The 17,368-nt window shown below is 30.8% G+C and overlaps 2 protein-coding genes across 9 annotated transcripts in view; both read left to right on the top strand.

Moving 5' to 3' along the window:
• The window catches only part of LOC144845388 (talin-1-like), an 80,573-nt gene extending 74,151 nt beyond the window's left edge, over window positions 1-6,422 (top strand). For all 8 annotated transcript variants that reach the window (XM_078702745.1, XM_078702736.1, XM_078702727.1 and 5 more), the window contains 2 exons: window positions 3,010-3,255; window positions 3,449-6,422. In XM_078702745.1, coding sequence (XP_078558871.1) covers window positions 3,010-3,255; window positions 3,449-3,694 — 492 coding nt within the window. In that variant the 3' untranslated portion in view covers window positions 3,695-6,422. The remainder of the gene's footprint in view (window positions 1-3,009; window positions 3,256-3,448) is intronic.
• Window positions 6,423-12,988: 6,566 nt separating this feature from the next.
• LOC144845870 (uncharacterized) lies at window positions 12,989-16,737 on the top strand. The gene is made up of 5 exons (XM_078703352.1): window positions 12,989-13,032; window positions 14,387-14,606; window positions 14,910-15,092; window positions 15,622-15,875; window positions 16,071-16,737. The coding sequence occupies exons 1-5, from the start codon at window positions 13,024-13,026 to the stop codon at window positions 16,305-16,307; spliced, it is 903 nt and encodes a 300-aa protein (XP_078559478.1). The 5' UTR covers window positions 12,989-13,023; the 3' UTR covers window positions 16,308-16,737.
• The last annotated feature ends 631 nt before the right edge of the window (window positions 16,738-17,368 follow it).

The following is a 17,368-nucleotide window of genomic DNA, read 5'->3' as shown; positions in this document are numbered from 1 at the left end:
TATGCATGTTTGTCAACCTGTCTGTATGCATGTGTGTCCTCTTGCATGTCGGTCATTGTATGTCTGTTAATGTTTTTGTTTTAATTTTTTTAATATAGGCATTGTTAGTGACCATGTTGGTAACCCCAAGAGCGACTAAGAAAAATTCTTGTAGCACAAATTTACTAAATATTTCACAATGTGAACAGGGCCTAAAATATTACATTGTACAGTTGTTCTCTTGTCTCTTTAATTGATATTTCCTATTTATGAGTTGCTTTGTCTGCTTTCTCATTTATCTTTTAATTTCAGATTATGTTCTAATCTTATGTTGTTATTTTTTCTATTCCCTTTATATTGGTAGTCTGTAATAATATGTAAAGTATAATTTAATCTTATATTTGATATTGCAATATTATCTTTTTGTTAATTTCCTGGTGAAATTTTCTTCTTTTTGTTTTTTATGTTTTGTATATGGATGTATTATCCGAAATAAAGGAAATGAATGAATTACATTTTTTTAATATTATTTCCTTATAATATTATTTCCTTATACAGTAATATTATTTGTATATATTTCTTTTCATATATCTTGCTTGCCATTGTGATCAGGTGCAGGTAATGTGTTGGTGCATGATGAGTTTGCTTTGTACCATAATTGACATCACATTGTCAAATCTATGTTACTTGTTATAAAAGTCACATTTACAAACATTATATAATTACTTATTAAAGACTTTAGTATTTGCTGTAAATTGTCAAATCGTTTTTGAAATTTAAAGATGTTTTTTCGTCAAAACATGAAAAATAAAGATTACTCAAGTCAAACTTTAAAAAATTGCACACTGGTAAAGTTTTATTTCCTTGAAGTTGTGCCGTCACTTTTCATACCACATGCCATGAATTATTTTCTCCCATTTAAAGTTACTCTATGACTGGGAATTTGTTTTGCGCTGTCAATTCACTGTTCTGATCCTGAAGTTAATACACAAGCCTCAAAGATGGATGGATTTGTTTCAAGAGGGAGGTGGTGGAATAATTGAATTAAAGCTTACTCTAACGCATAGGTCTATGTTAATATAAAACAATCAATGAATACTTGTTAAAATTGTTATATTCAACTAGTCTCTTCTTTGTTGAATATAATTGTCAGTCTTTCAACTAATGAAAATATTAAACATTCATTTTTGTACACTGCTACCTATCACTTGACTAACAATAATGTTAGTCTAAAGTTCTAGGCTTAATAACTCAAAACTTAATATGCAACAATTGAAAAACAAAGAATGTTTACATTACAAACCATACCCACAAGGATAATTTGTAAAAATTGTTTTAATAAAAGAAAAGTTAATGAAAATAAAGTAGATCTACAGTTTATAATTGTTAAGCTATGGTGCTAAATATTTACAATGTAATAATTGGAACATAAACAACAATGTTATTGATTCGCAATGATTTTGTTTTCTTCAACTTTGCTACATTTTAAAATTCTTGTGCATGAATTGATATTTTGTTATTTTTATCTTGAACTGTTTGTTTAAATCTATTTCAGTCAACACAACTTTTCATATTCAAACCAATTTTTCATTAATAGCTTATTATTTTTATGAGTAGCATATAAACTCTTGTTGTTGTAGTCAACTTGGTGTTTGTGTGTGGGGACTGTTTTTTTTTTATTATCATTATTGCACTATTTTTCACGATCTAGGTAAATAGTAGAATATGACTATAAGCAAACTATATTTTGTTTCAACGGGAAATGCATAAAAACAGAACAAAGGTTTTAACAATAGTGAGTTTTCACTTCAGGGCGGTAGACAAATAATTGTTTTGGATAATTTATACTATTAATCTACATTCTGGAGCAAACATATTCCATTTGCATATTTACATTGGGAGTAAGGCATTTATAAAATGTATGTTCTTCACAGAAATTACAACTTACCATTGCGATCTTGTTTTCAATATAGTGTTTCATAATAAATTCGTTAAATATTAAATGAATAGATTAGTTTCTCTAACTATTATAAGATGATTAGGTAAAATATTGAATGGATTTATAATGTTTTGAACTGTTTGAAACATTGTTATGAATATTGTTTATTAAAGTTTACAACTGCTTTAGAAATCAATGGTTTATGCCTTACTCAGCTTTGTTCCCATTGCATTAACTAGAACAGCATGATAAATTTGTTGTTACAAAAAACTGCAAATTTTATAATTGCATTTGTGCAAAAAAACATGTATGTTATACTGTATGTTGCACTTTATTGTGTGTCCTTTTTAACCAATTATTTCTTTACATGTTACTGATAATACATTTGCATTTGAACAGAATCTTTCCTGATGTTTGTTATTTTCTTGGATTGTTTTTTAAAAATCTGATGTAAATTAGTGTTGATTGAAAGCTCTTTTACTACTGTTTTTTATTTTCTATATATTCAAGTTGGTCAGATATTTTGCCCTACTCTGATGTAAATTGTAGTTTTATACTCTTTTCTATACAAAACCCAGACCAGTAGCCTTGCATTCATACCTCTAAAACACTTTCATGTCGACATATGGAACTAATCATGGTTACCGTACCATATATGATTTGTACTTTATTAGGAACCAATGTGCACAAGTGCTTCATATGTCAACAGTTACCCAATGCAGTTACCCAAACTGCATGTGATTCAAATTTATCAGTTCTGGAAAAAGTAGAACATTAATGCTATTCAACTCAAATGCGCCTCTGTTGACATATTTTGCGTTACTTTGAGCTGCAATCGGTTCAGTTGCTCAATGTGCTTTGAGTTGTGTCTATGTTGACATAAACCCACTTTTAAGGATCTTCTGCATCATACTGTATGTAATTAATTCCAATTCAAATAAAATTCTAGCATGTCTACAGCTGAATGATTCCTGTTTGCATCGATTGAACTAAAGTATTTGTATTTTAGTTTTTGTTTTTAAAATACTTATAGCAGCAAACCTGAATGTATAAGATTAAGATAATGATAGATATTAATTTATTTATATTAGGTGATGCCAAACCCTACCCCATACAGCGAGGATGGCCAATGGTCTATGGGGCTCATCTCGGCAGCCAAAAAAGTTGCAGCAGCAACACACGGGCTCTGTGAGGCTGCCAATTCAGCCGTGCAGGGTCATGCCAGTGAAGAGCGTCTAATATCATCTGCTAAACAAGTTGCAAGTTCAACAGCTCAACTGCTTGTAGCTTGTAAAGTAAAGGCAGACACATTCAGTGAACCTATGAAGAGGTTACAGGTGAGATTTTTATTGTATCTAGATGTAGGCGCTTTAGGCAAAAGGTGGTGTAGTCTATGGGAAGGTTCCTTCAGGAACATAATCCTTGCACAGTCTAGTATGACATTCACAAAGCACAGGCACAGCATACATTGCTTTGTTGTAACTTTAGCTCCAATCCGTTTTGGTTCACTATAATTTTGTTCTTTTACAGACTGCTGGAAATGCTGTAAAACGTGCTTCAGACAACCTAGTAAAAGCAGCTCAGCAAGCCTCACAGTGGGAAGAAGAGCAAGCAGTTGTTACCTTACCCTCTGCAGTAGTCAATAACATCGCTATTGAGATGGATGCCATGGAAGCCATTCTCAGGAAAGAAAAAGAACTAGAAGAAGCTAGGAGAAAGCTGGAAGTTATCAGAAAAGCCAAATACAAAAATAGACCACCGGAAGATTCAGATTAAATAAATATATTACATTACTCTTCACTTTATGCAAAATATGTGAAAGCTGAATGCAAGCCAAAATTTATTGTCCAAAGTGGTAATGATGTCATTTTTTAAATTATCAATTAATTTGGCCAAATTATAATCACTATTTTAAATTTTATAAAATAAACTATTAGTAATAAATATATTAATTGTTCTATAGAAACCATGAATGGCTGAATTAGATTATATAAACGACTCATTTATTTAACTATAATTGCATAGAAAACTAAAAATTCAAGGAACTAAAATCGACATAACAAGCCATACATACTTCCGTAATTACTACCGAGTTGACATTCACAATAGCAAGCTTTTGTTTCGGGATGGTAGACGAAAGGGACAATAATTTAACAGACCGTGACAAATTTAACATGTATTTTGTCCACTTTCCACAACCGTTATCTTTTTTAAATCACCTTCATCTACTCTCTCCAAAATCGAAGGCTAGCCAATCATGTGACAAACCATAACCATATGTGGTAGTAATCATTGTATAATGTAAGTAAGCAAGATATATAACTAATGAAACATACTATTTTACCATTGTATATTTAAAGCACATCTGTAACCTCTAATTGTTTGATTTAGTCAACATGACCAGTGACAGTATTCACCTATGCACTAGGCTAAGGGAAACACTTGCACTTAATATCCACTTAAGGGTAATCCTTAAATATTTATTGGCTTAAGTGAAATAATTGGCATTTGGCTAAATTGATATCTCAGTCTTGATAATAATTATATCGACTGATCGTATAATCCCACCTGTCATCCATCAAAATGATGTTAAATTGAGAGTAAATAAATGAATTAATTAATTGTGGTATAGTTTATTAAATTTAAAAAACCATTGAGTTAATATTTATCGGTCTCTTCCACCAACGACGTCAAATTTGTAGTTGGTTATATTTTTATTTTATTATCGATACTCAAAAGAGATTGAAAGTATAAGTAGTGTGTGTTGTGCCTGAATTTTGAATCCCATTTTTGTTTTTAAGTTGCTTTGTAAATTATTATTGTCCAATAACTAAATATATTGGTGCTAAGTAGGATTAACAATGGTTAATCACACTTTTTTTATGTTATAATTAAGTAGCTTAGATTATTTATAAGCTAATATATTGAAAGAATTAAAAATCAATTTTGTTTAAAACAGCATTATAAAATGGGAAGATTTCCGAATAGACTAGTTTTATTGTACTGCACTAATGATAGTAAACAAAATATAATTTAATAATCATGTGTATTTAATTTACCGCTCATTTTAATACGCTGAGGTTGGACAATTTTACGCATTATTTCAACAACAAAATGAAAGTAGGAAGAACTCTTATATGGGAGAGTGGGGAATCACCTTGTCCTTTATTATATAGACTTATATGGGTAAAGTGGGAAATCCCCTTATTATTAAAATAGATGATCACCTGACAAACAATTATGTACACACAACAGTATTTTTAGCGAATGTCAAAGTAAAATGTAGGCTTGAATGTTTACATTTGTCAAGTTTAAAACAGCACAGCATTAAATATTGAATTAGGCATTTTAAAAATACAAATATCTGTATAGAAACCACTGAAATATTTAATATAGGAATTGTTTTAAGAATTTCACTATAATGTCTTCTTTGTTGTCTTCTTCATCACCATCAGAATATTAATCACAATTATTCACGTCTTCTATTGTATATCAACATCGTTCGAACACACCACTTTCAGTATTTATGAATTTGATAATATTTGCGATTTGTCCTAAATACTGCGATTTGTCCTAAATACTGCGATTTATAAAGCTACTATTATACAGGAAACTTTAATAATTGTCTTCCCATGACTGAATACCTGTATCTTTCTAATATTGTACAGGTCTTCCTCTAATTAATACTCTATACTCTCCAGCCGTTTTGGTCTGTAGATTATATCCTCTTTTTTGGAGAACAATGGTTATGTTGTCAAATTTATGTAAAGCTTTTAAAAACGCATGAAATAAAAATACTTGGTCGTTATGTTTATAAAAGCAATATTTGTTTCTCCAACGTTGGTATTTTCTTTAGAGACTAGTTTTTAATTAGATGTAGACCTGTATTTTATTTTACTATTTATATGGATCTATATTTTTCATAACAAATATCTTATTAAGAATCGTCTGTTTCTGTTCTATACTACACTACTATTGTCTTTTTTTATCATAACTTTATATTTTCTATTAATTCAAAAACTATGGTTAGTTAAATTATGTATACAGTAGATTTCCTGCTTAAAAAACATTATGCTGTGAACATGATCGTTATTTTAGATATTGATATAAACTTGTTTTAAACTGTTTATAGAAAATAATAAGTAAAGAGACTTATACCACAATAGTTTCTGACAAATTAATGCATTAGGTAATATTTTACGTGACAAAGTTCAAAGGCATTAAACTTTTAGTAAATGCTTTAAAATATATATATAGTACACGAATTAGGTAACTAATACAAAATAATTAATTTAGCATTAGCTGTTAATTTTCGTACTTTTGAGAGTAAATAAAAACTACACATTTTATATGTATTAAACTGTTGGGAGTAATTTGGTTAGTTTTGACCTACTGGATGTCGACAGTTTCTCCAATTTCATTTATTGTTTTTCTACTTTCTGGCATGTTTGATATCAGTACAGTATATTCTTACTACAGGTTTTAAATGCATTATGTAGATTTATTTTTTTTCTTTTGTGAGTTCTTCTCATTTCTCTATGCATTGCACTTTAACGTAGTCCTACAACACTACATAATATTGTTTCAATTTTTCACTGATTTTTATTATTCAACAAATACAAGATCAGATATTATTATGATTTCAGTGATCTTCCCAGAATTACAGTATACGATTCAAATAAGCGAATAACACACATTATTTCCGTAACAAACAGATTAATTATAGGCCTAATGCATGCAGGTCAAAAGAACAAATGAGTATGTTGAGTAGTTTCATAAAACATTTAACCATGTGGTCACTTAACTTGGTGATTAAGATTTTCTGTTCTTAATTGAAAACTATTTTCAAATGCTAAGTCTCGAACCACCCACAGCAGCTCCTAACAATATAGTATTTATATAGGAATTAAATACAGTTCTGCAAGTGAAACAATAACAATGTAATTAACATTAAAGAATTAAAAATAATTCTTAAACATTTTTCACCTAATAGTTATCCACTTTGACCACAAATTGGGTAGAAAAAAAATGTGTTTACCTAAAAAAACGGAAACAAAATATGTAAAGAAAATTGTCTGGCAGACAATTAGTTTTTGGTTGAATTTAACTATTTATTTTGTCATTTTATAAGTGAAAACGGTTTTTTTTTTCTACGGAAGTGATCTAACTATATTAAACTACAAAATAATCTATTAAAAGTCTGATTTTATTAATCTGTATGTTTTATGTTTTGGGGGACAATACATCTTTAAACCAAGATAGTCAATCATATTTTAATATTTAACGAGGCCATATACATGGCTGCAGTCGCGTGTTCAAGTTAGTGTTTACCGACCAACCGACCGAAATTGCTGAACATTTAAAAACATTTATATTTTTTTACTTTACACGTGCGTAGCCTGTCACGTTTGACCTGCTCGTATAACGTAATTTCGAGTTGGAAAGAAAGGTTGTAAAACAGAAATCGGGCAAAAAGAGTGCGCACTCATTGCATTTTTTTAAACGCTTAAAATTGCCTGAAACGTAATTTCATCGAAAATAAATTTGAACATTTTAAGCGCGCGTACGCATGCGTTATATGCGCTACGCACGTAATTGTATTGCCATATGATGAAATATGACCTGAAATTTAAGAGTACCAAATTTTATTTAATTGTGATTCATGCTTGTGAAGATATGATTACAAACGTGATTTCGTTAAATCGTGCGTAGACCGCGTAATTTTTGATTGCGCACCGTGAAAAACATAACCACATCGAGTCCTGGCCATAAGGAATATACTCTGGAAAATTGACTTAGCTAGATGAAACTGATATCAAGACAAGGCCATATACAAGTTAGTGTTTACCGACCGACCGACCGACATAGCGAGCTGTAGAGTCGCGTTGCACGCGACTAAAAATGGGAAGGGACAGGTAAATTGACGATTTCCGTTGTTTTGGTGAATGGGATAATTAAAGATAATTTAGTACTTCCCATCAGACATGATCTATTGTGTAGGTTTAGTGTTCATATAAAATAATGTGACTTTTATGTATGACCTGTCAAGTAAAGCCGCCATAGGCCTATAGAAACCATAAATTAGTTATGCTAATGAGGATGTTGTTGAATTAAACACTAGGTTCAAATTCATAATTTAACGTGATCTTCTATGTGAATCTGAAAAAGGACGGAAAATACTGTAACAAACATGATCTTCATTATCACGTTATTCTTGCTAACGCTAACATGCTAATGTTATCATATTTAATCAAGTTTTAAATGGTAAATTAACCTAGTTTAATTAATTCTGTTTAATTTCGTGAATTTACATCATCCATGATGTACGATACAATAAATAAAATAGTGTAAGGCCTACGGAATACAAAATCAACCTAAAGCACTTTTTAGAAGTTTTTATTTGGGTCTCTGTTTTCAAAACCGCCGACAATATTGAAATGTTTTTAGGTCTCTGCAGAAAGTGACATTTATAAGAACTGTGCCATCAATTGAATTGATCACACAACATTAAACAGTATGGGCATTCGAGGTGTGCAATTTGTTTATTTTTCATATAAAATTGTCTTATTGCTGTTGAATACGGTAGGCTATTTTAATGTAGTATAATAGTTATTCATTTTTTTTTTAAAGATTGCCACATGAAACATTAATTTATATATATATATTTTTTAATGTAACTGTTTATTTTGCTTATTCGAAATATTATATTCGTTTTTATTTTATTTTTTTATTTCCTCTTTAAAAATGTTCTCGCTTCCGTCTGGTAACATGCCAAGTTGTTATTTTTCTGCTATTATTTTTAATAAAAGGGATTGGTACAATTTCCCTATATTATGGTAAATCTTTTAAAAACTAAATCAATTACCATATTTGTTTTACATTTTCTTGTATTTGTTCTTCCGCCTTTTCAGAAAAAGAGTAATGTAATCATCATCATTTTATTGTATTGCATTTACAGTATTTTTAGCGAATGTCAAAGTAAAATGTAGGCTTGAATGTTTATATTTGTCAAGTTTAAAACAGCACAGCATTAAATATTGAATTAGCCATTTTAAAAATACAAATATCTGTATAGAAACCACTGAAATATTTAATATAGGAATTGTCTTAAGAATTCCACTATAATGTCTTCTTGTCTTCTTCATCACCATCAGAATATTAATCACAATTATTCACGTCTTCTATTGTATATCAACATTGTCCGAACACACCACTTTCAGTATTTATGAATTTGATAATATTTGCTATTTGTCCTAAATACTGCGATTTGTCCTAAATACTGTGATTTATAAAGCTACTATTATACAGGAAACTTTAATAATTGTCTTCTCATAACTGAATACCTGTATCTTTCTAATATTGTACAGGTCTTCCTCTAATTAATACTCTATACTCTGCAGCCGTTTTGGTCTGTAGATTATATCCTCTTTTTTGGAGAACAATGGTTATGTTGTCAAATTTATGTAAAGCTTTTAAAAACGCATAAAATAAAAATACTTGGTCGTTATGTTTATAAAAGCAATATTTGTTTCTCCAACGTTGGTATTTTCTTTAGAGACTAGTTTTTAATTAGAGGTAGACCTGTATTTTATTTTACTATTTATATGGATCTATATTTTTCATAACAAATATCTTATTAAGAATCGTCTGTTTCTGTTCTATACTACACCACCAATGTGATTGTCTTTTTTTATCATAACTTTATATTTTCTATTAATTCAAAAACTATGGTTAGTTAAATTATGTATACAGTAGATTTCCTGCTTAAAAAACATTATGCTGTGAACATGATCGTTATTTTAGATATTGATATAAACTTGTTTTAAACTGTTTATAGAAAATAATAAGTAAAGGTAGAGAGACTGACAAATTAATGCATTAGGTAATATTTTACGTGACAAAGTTCAAAGGCATTAAACTTTTAGTAAATGCTTTAAAATATACACGAATTAGGTAACTAATACAAAATAATTAATTTAGCATTAGCTGTTAATTTTCGTACTTTTGAGAGTAAATAAAAACTACACATTTTATATGTATTAAACTGTTGGGAGTAATTTGGTTAGTTTTGACCTACTGGATGTCGACAGTTTCTCCAATTTCATTTATTGTTTTTCTACTTTCTGGCATGTTTGATATCAGTACAGTATATTCTTACTACAGGTTTTAAATGCATTTGTTCGTGTAATTATCTGTGATGGCGTGAAATGGTTGTAAAAGCGTTGATAAAACTGATACGCGAATGATTTTCCAGCAAATCCTAGCTTTCTAAAATTTCAATCTAAAAGTGGGGCATCTGGCCACAAGTCAAAGAAATAAGAAATATAAAGTAGTTATGATTGGATTGGAATAAAGGAGAAAAGTAAATGAGACACAGACAGGTGAATAGAAAACAAAAAAAACCGTTTAAAAATTATGTAGATTTATCTTTTTTCTTTTGTGAGTTCTTCTCATTTCTCTATGCATTGCACTTTAACGTAGTCCTACAACACTACATAATATTGTTTCAATTTTTCACTGATTTTTATTATTCAACAAATACAAGATCAGATATTATTATGATTTCAGTGATCTTCCCAGAATTACAGTATACGATTCAAATAAGCGAATAACACACATTATTTCCGTAAAAAACAGATTTAATTATAGGCCTAATGCATGCAGGTCAAAAGAACAAATGAGTATGTTGAGTAGTTTCATAAAACATTTAACCATGTGGTCACTTAACTTGGTGATTAAGATTTTCTGTTCTTAATTGAAAACTATTTTCAAATGCTAAGTCTCGAACCACCCACAGCAGCTCCTAACAATATAGTATTTATATAGGAATTAAATACAGTTCTGCAAGTGAAACAATAAAAATGTAATTAACATTAAAGAATTAAAAATAATTCTTAAACATTTTTCACCTAATAGTTATCCACTTTGACCACAAATTGGGTAGAAAAAAAATGTGTTTACCTAAAAAAACGGAAACAAAATATGTAAAGAAAATTGTCTGGCAGCCAATGAGTTTTTGGTTGAATTTAACTATTTATTTTGTCATTTTATAAGTGAAAACGGTTTTTTTTCTACGGAAGTGATCTAACTATATTAAACTACAAAATAATCTATTAAAAGTCTGATTTTATTAATCTGCATGTTTTATGTTTTGGGGGACAATACATCTTTAAACCAAGATAGTCAATCATATTTCAATATTTAACAAGGCCATATACATGGCTGCAGTCGCGTGCTCAAGTTAGTGTTTACCGACCAACCGACCGAAATTGCTGAACATTTAAAAACATTTATATTTTTTTAATTTACACGTGCGTAGCCTGTCACGTTTGACGTGCTCGTATAACGTAATTTCGAGTTGGAAAGAAAGGTTGTACAACAGAAATCGGGTAAAAAGAGTGCGCACTCATTGCAATTTTTTAAACGCTTAAAATTGCCTGAAACGTAATTTCATCGAAAATAAATTTGAACATTTTAAGCGCGCGTACGCATGCGTTATATGCGCTACGCACGTAATTGTATTGCCATATGATGAAATATGACCTGAAATTTATGAGTACCAAATTTTATTTAATTGTGATTCATGCTTGTGAAGATATGATTACAAACGTGATTTCGTTAAATCGTGCGTAGACCGCGTAATTTTTGATTGCGCACCGTGAAAAACATAACCACATCGAGTCCTGGCCATAAGGAATATACTCTGGAAAATTGACATAGCTAGATGAAACTGATATAAAGACAAGGCCATATACAAGTTAGTGTTTACCGACCGACCGACATAGCGAGCTGTAGAGTCGCGTTGCACGCGACTAAAATTGGGAAGGGACAGGTAAATTGACGATTTCCGTTGTTTTAGTGAATGGGATAAATAAAGATAATTTAGTACTTCCCATCAGACATGATCTATTGTGTAGGTTTAGTGTTCATATAAAATACTGTGACTTTTATGTATGACCTGTCAAGTAAAGCCGCCATAGGCCTATAGAAATCATAAATTAGTTATGCTAATGAGGATGTTGTTGAATTAAACACTAGGTTCAAATTCATAATTTAACGTGATCTTCTATGTGAATCTGAAAAAGGACGAAAAATACTGTAACAAACATGATCTTCATTATCACGTTATTCTTGCTAACGTTAACATGCTAATGTTATCATATTTAATCAAGTTTTAAATGGTAAATTAACCTAGTTTAATTAATTCTGTTTAATTTCGTTAATTTACATCATCCATGATGTACGGTACAATAAATAAAATAGTGTAAGGCCTACGGAATACAAAATCAACCTAAAGCACTTTTTAGAAGTTTTTATTTGGGTCTCTGTTTTCAAAACCGCCGACAATATTGAAATGTTTTTAGTTCTCTGCAGAAAGTGACATTTATAAGAACTGGGCCATCAATTGAATTGATCACACAACATTAAACAGTATGGGCATTCGAGGTGTGCAATTTGTTTATTTTTCATATAAAATTGTCTTATTGCTGTTGAATACGGTAGGCTATTTTAATGTCGTATAATAGTTATTCATTTTTTTTTAAAACATTAATTTATATTAAATAAATCAATGTTAACTTTTTGGTTAAACCAGTTGACAAGTACTTACTTGCTACGTTTCAGCTACAGAACATCATGTCAACGTCATTTGCGTGATCAAGGCTACTGAAAGTAGCTGAAACGTAGCAAGTAAGTACTTGTCAACTGGTTTAACCAAAAAGTTAACATTGATTTATTTAATATATATTTGAAACCAGATGAAATTTTTTGAGAATCTACATTAATTTATATATATATTTTTTTAATGTAACTGTTTATTTTGCTTATTCGAAGTATTATATTCCTTTTTATTTTATTTTTTTATTTCCTCTTTAAAAACTGGTAACATGCCAAGTTGTTATTTTTCTGCTAATATTTTTAATAAAAGGGATTGGTACAATTTCCCTATATTATAGTAATTCTTTTAAAAACTAATCAATTACCATATTTGTTTTACATTTTCTTGTATTTGTTCTTCCGCCTTTTCAGAAAAAGAGTAATGTAATCATCATCATTTTATTGTTGCTATACATTTCGAGTAGTTGGGAAACATTTTTTGCTTTAAAATGAAAAAGGTAAGTTTATTTTGTAATGATTCGCATACAGAATAATGTGCTGTCGAACTTTAGCATGATCTTGTCATTTTAAACATGCTTTTTCAAAAGAAGTTCAAACCTTCTTAAGTTCCCTTAATTGTATTAAATATTCTTTTAAGACAAAAATTATTTGAGCCTATGTCATAAATTTAATTATAATTTCTTTCTTTTATATAAAAGAAACATATGTTTATTATATGCATTAGAAGAAATACTGAATATTAAACATTAGAAAATCTGTGCCATTGCTTGACCACGGTGGCTTTCATGATATCGATAGAATAGCGACCCTTTAACACAAACATTTACAGGTATAAAAAAATTTGCCTCGTTTCGTTTATTTCTGGTTGTTGAGCTGAAAAACTACATTTTTTCCTTAGGCGTATAACAACATATATAAATAGCATATTTAGTTTACGATATATTTTCCCCCTGAACATTTAAAAAAAATGTTAATATCATTTTAATGTCACATAATGTCTTGGAGTAGTTTTTGATGAGCGCTTAACTATGTCTGACCGGAATACTTCTCTCTCTAACAAATCAATTAAATATAATCTTTCGCAACATTTACAAAATTCGAAAGTACATTAATCTGTCCACCTGTCATGTCTGGTGTTGTCCCGTCTTGATTATTGTAATTCTCTGCTCTTTGGTTGCTCTGAGAAATATATTAAGCGTCTCCAACTTCTTCAGAACAGGGCTGCTAAACTCGTGTTCAGGTAAGAAAATTTGAACATGTCTCTCCTTTGCTGGAGCGTATACAGTACAAGATTGCAACCTTTTCATATAAGTGTCTTTATGGAACTGCTCCAAATTATCTTCACAAACTTTTATGTTAATACCACCTAGAACGAACAAAATCCATGCCTAAGGCCTTCTTTGTTCAGGCACAATGGATCTGGAACCAACTTCCTCGTTACACATTCACATCTCTCCAGAAAACTTTCAATAGTTATTCTTATCATGTTGCGCTGTGAGACTCCGGTAAAGAGCACTGTAAATATTCGATATCATTATCATTTTTATTAATCTGGGGTTAAACATTAAGATTCTAAAAATCGTCATGGCTTTACCAGCATGATCTCTCATTTTGGAAGGCGAAAATATTTTTTAATTCCCGGACAGGAAAGAGCAATAGAGCAAAATTGCACAACATTGTAAAACGTAACTCATACCACATAGTTTATGTTTCACTTTGTGTTTCTCTGATAAAATATCATTGCTAGAATTCTCCAACCTGTCCTGAAGCCACTCGCCTCTCCTCCTCGCCCTCCTATCACCAAGAAAAGTCCCTTTCACATTTTCTACTAATGTTGCTCGCATTTTAAAGGTAGTAATGACTCAACCAAGTGGATCGGCGGACCAGTCGGCTACGGATTACCACTATGATCCAAACTCCTTACAAGTGGTTAACTCCATTCCAGCCCGTCACAAAAGTAGCCAGAAGTTGACGCAGGAATTGAACAGAATCGTTTCCGAACTATCCCAAAATGTTGAGACCATTCGAAATGAACTCGGTGGAAACATAAGTTATGAACAATTTATGAAAGGTAAGTAATGAATCATTATGCCTATTGCTTAGTCCCAATAAGGACTATTCTTACACGCTATATCACTACCTATCTTGATTGTTAAAATAATACGTTGACTAATTAACTTTATGGCAAATACTTGAGGGATTTTAGTGATCATTTCAAATCAAAAGAGAGTAAACGATTGAAAACAAGAATGTTATGCATATGTCAAACGCTTAGATCGATCGATTTTTTTTATGCAAGACAATAAAAATAATACAGTTTTTAAAGTGCTTCGTAACTCTTCCCTAAGTAACAGCATTACATTATATTTCATAGACATGCTTTGTCGTAGTGAGACTGTGTTGGCCAACGGTCAGTTCATGCCATATGATTACGTAGATTTTCAGTTGCTGCCAATTCCGAACTATCCAGTTGTACCAACTAAGAAAAATATATCACGAGGGAGGATGTTCCTCACCAACAGTAGATTGATTATGCTGTCAAACGAAAGCACACAGAGTATGTGTTTTATAATTGCACACTTAAGCTTGGTTCCCACTAGAGACAAAATACAAGGATTTAACGAAACGCAAGCCTGTTAACCAATGATAAGTGACAGTAATCCCACGCTTGTGACTGGTCAACCAGCTTACGTTGCGTTTACGTATAAGGCCAATTTACACCGACGGTAACGGTAAGCGGAAAACTGCGTAACTTGTCCCACGTAGAATCAATATCTATCTAACGGAAATCACCCGTCCACTTCGCGTTGTGTGTAAATGGTCATAAGGAATAACATAGATTCTATATTTTTATTACCGTTGTCTCTCTTTTGTGTTAATCGGTCTTTAGTGGGAACGATTGTTTCAACATTTTGTTCTATATTAAGAATTACATTATTTAAAACAACATTTTAATTTAAGTAGTTGATTTAAAAGAAACATACACTTTCGAAAAGATTGAATGAAAAACATATGATGCTTTTACAATTATGAACGTGTCCTCGTTCCCATGCACTTATTCATGAATATCGTCTGAATCATTTTAGAAACGGAAGTTGCTACAGTTCCTCCATACAGCATCGAGAAACCGAAAAAATACTCTGTAAAATGTGAAGCTGGCGATGCTTTCCACTATGAGTTTCTACCGCTAAAGAGCATTCGAACTGTCGAGCTTGATGGCATGATTGGAGCTTCCATGACTACATTTATCGATAGTGAGGAATCAATGTTAAAGTTTTTCCGTCGTTTCAGCCGCTGCTGCAGCTGCTGCAGCTGCTGCATGTGCTGCTGCTGTGCACGGGTAAGCCCAAGTTTAGATTTATTAAAATCGTTGTTTTATTATATGGCCATTTTAGACCTGATACGACCCTTGTGTTGAAAAGTAACATTTTTCCGAGTGAAATTTCTTTGTTCAAATCTAGTGGGTATAAAGTGGTATATTTTTGTTGATCTTGGAAATATGAAGTGTTTGACAAATTAATCATTTTATCTTTAGAAAACTGAACATGACGTATTTCAGAGAAGCTGGTTTGAAGTTGGTCGAGCATCCCATCCTTCAGAAAACCATCGCATTATGAAACTTTGTGTTGATATGCCACCTTGGGGAAACCCTTGCATTGTCACCATCTATATGCACACCAACACCAATATCAATATAGTCAAAGACTTTCTTCGTGACTTACAAGCATATGGACCGCAAATGAAACTTTCAGAGTACCAACAAGAGTCCTAGGTCGACACTTTCATTTAGCGATGTTGACATCCAGATAATTATTAAGTTAAGTTTGCTAGTGTATGCTCCTATTGATGTATTGACTTTATGCTGTTTTGCTTTATGATGTTATATTGAACTTGAACTTAAAATACACCATGCATCTATCTAGGTTTGATTACAATGTTGAGTTTAAATAGTCACTTAAGGTGACATAAATGCTGCATAGTATTAGAATTAGAATTTATTATAATTTATTGTATTATTCTGGCCTCCCATGACATGTTTTAAAGGTTTAATATAAATGGAGGTCTTTGAACTAAAAGTAAATAACTATTGAATACAATGTTTTTACCAATGTCATTAATTGAACATTCATTTCAAAATACAACATAAACAATGTGCAAGAAAATTTAAATTCAGTATACAGTAAAAAATGTGGCAAAACAACCAATCGACTTAACATTATCACATAAAATTGTTTCCTTTTACTAATGTAATTGTGTATGTAAATTTGTCTATTTTTAATCAAAATAATTTTTTGAAACATTAATAAGGCAATAAATTATCTACAATTACATATTAATTAATAATTATTAAATGCGCTGCCTTTCGCTGATGTAATTTGTTGTATGCAATTCTTTTCTAAGCATAGAAAATGTGGGTTTTGTGCTCTAAGTTGATTTACCCGTGTTTTAAAAGTTGCCAAAGTTAACAATTCAGTCACATTGAATGTGTCTCTCCTTGTGCATTCAAGTGTTCAAAGAGCAGGGTTGCATCACGACCTAAATACTCGGACTGTAGCTAGGTATTTAATGCAAACTAACTTACCATACTATCTGTTAATTTTGGTATATTTAATAAATAAAAAACTACACATTTTGTATATTAATTGGTAACTCGGTGTCGACGTTTGTACAGTCTAATTTTTCATTCTATTAGGCCTTTTCTCCTTTTTAGCAATTTATAGTATGATGTATCTAATTAATTCATTTCAATTCTGCAATTGCATGAAACCGAATAAAGCTTCGTGGAAAGATAGTAAAATCTAAGGAAGGAAAATGAAGGAAGGATTCCAAACG

Source organism: Antedon bifida, chromosome 1 (assembly GCF_963402885.1).
Source record: "Antedon bifida chromosome 1, ecAntBifi1.1, whole genome shotgun sequence".
Lineage (NCBI taxonomy): Eukaryota > Metazoa > Echinodermata > Crinoidea > Comatulida > Antedonidae > Antedon > Antedon bifida.
This window is presented reverse-complemented; position numbering and strand designations above follow the sequence as displayed.

Bases quoted from the DNA above. Each gene is read 5' to 3' on its own strand.
- LOC144845870 (XM_078703352.1), top strand. The intron at 14,607-14,909 runs GTAAGTAATGAA...TATATTTCATAG, and splicing joins TTATGAACAATTTATGAAAG to ACATGCTTTGTCGTAGTGAG. The intron at 15,093-15,621 runs GTATGTGTTTTA...GAATCATTTTAG, and splicing joins GTCAAACGAAAGCACACAGA to AAACGGAAGTTGCTACAGTT.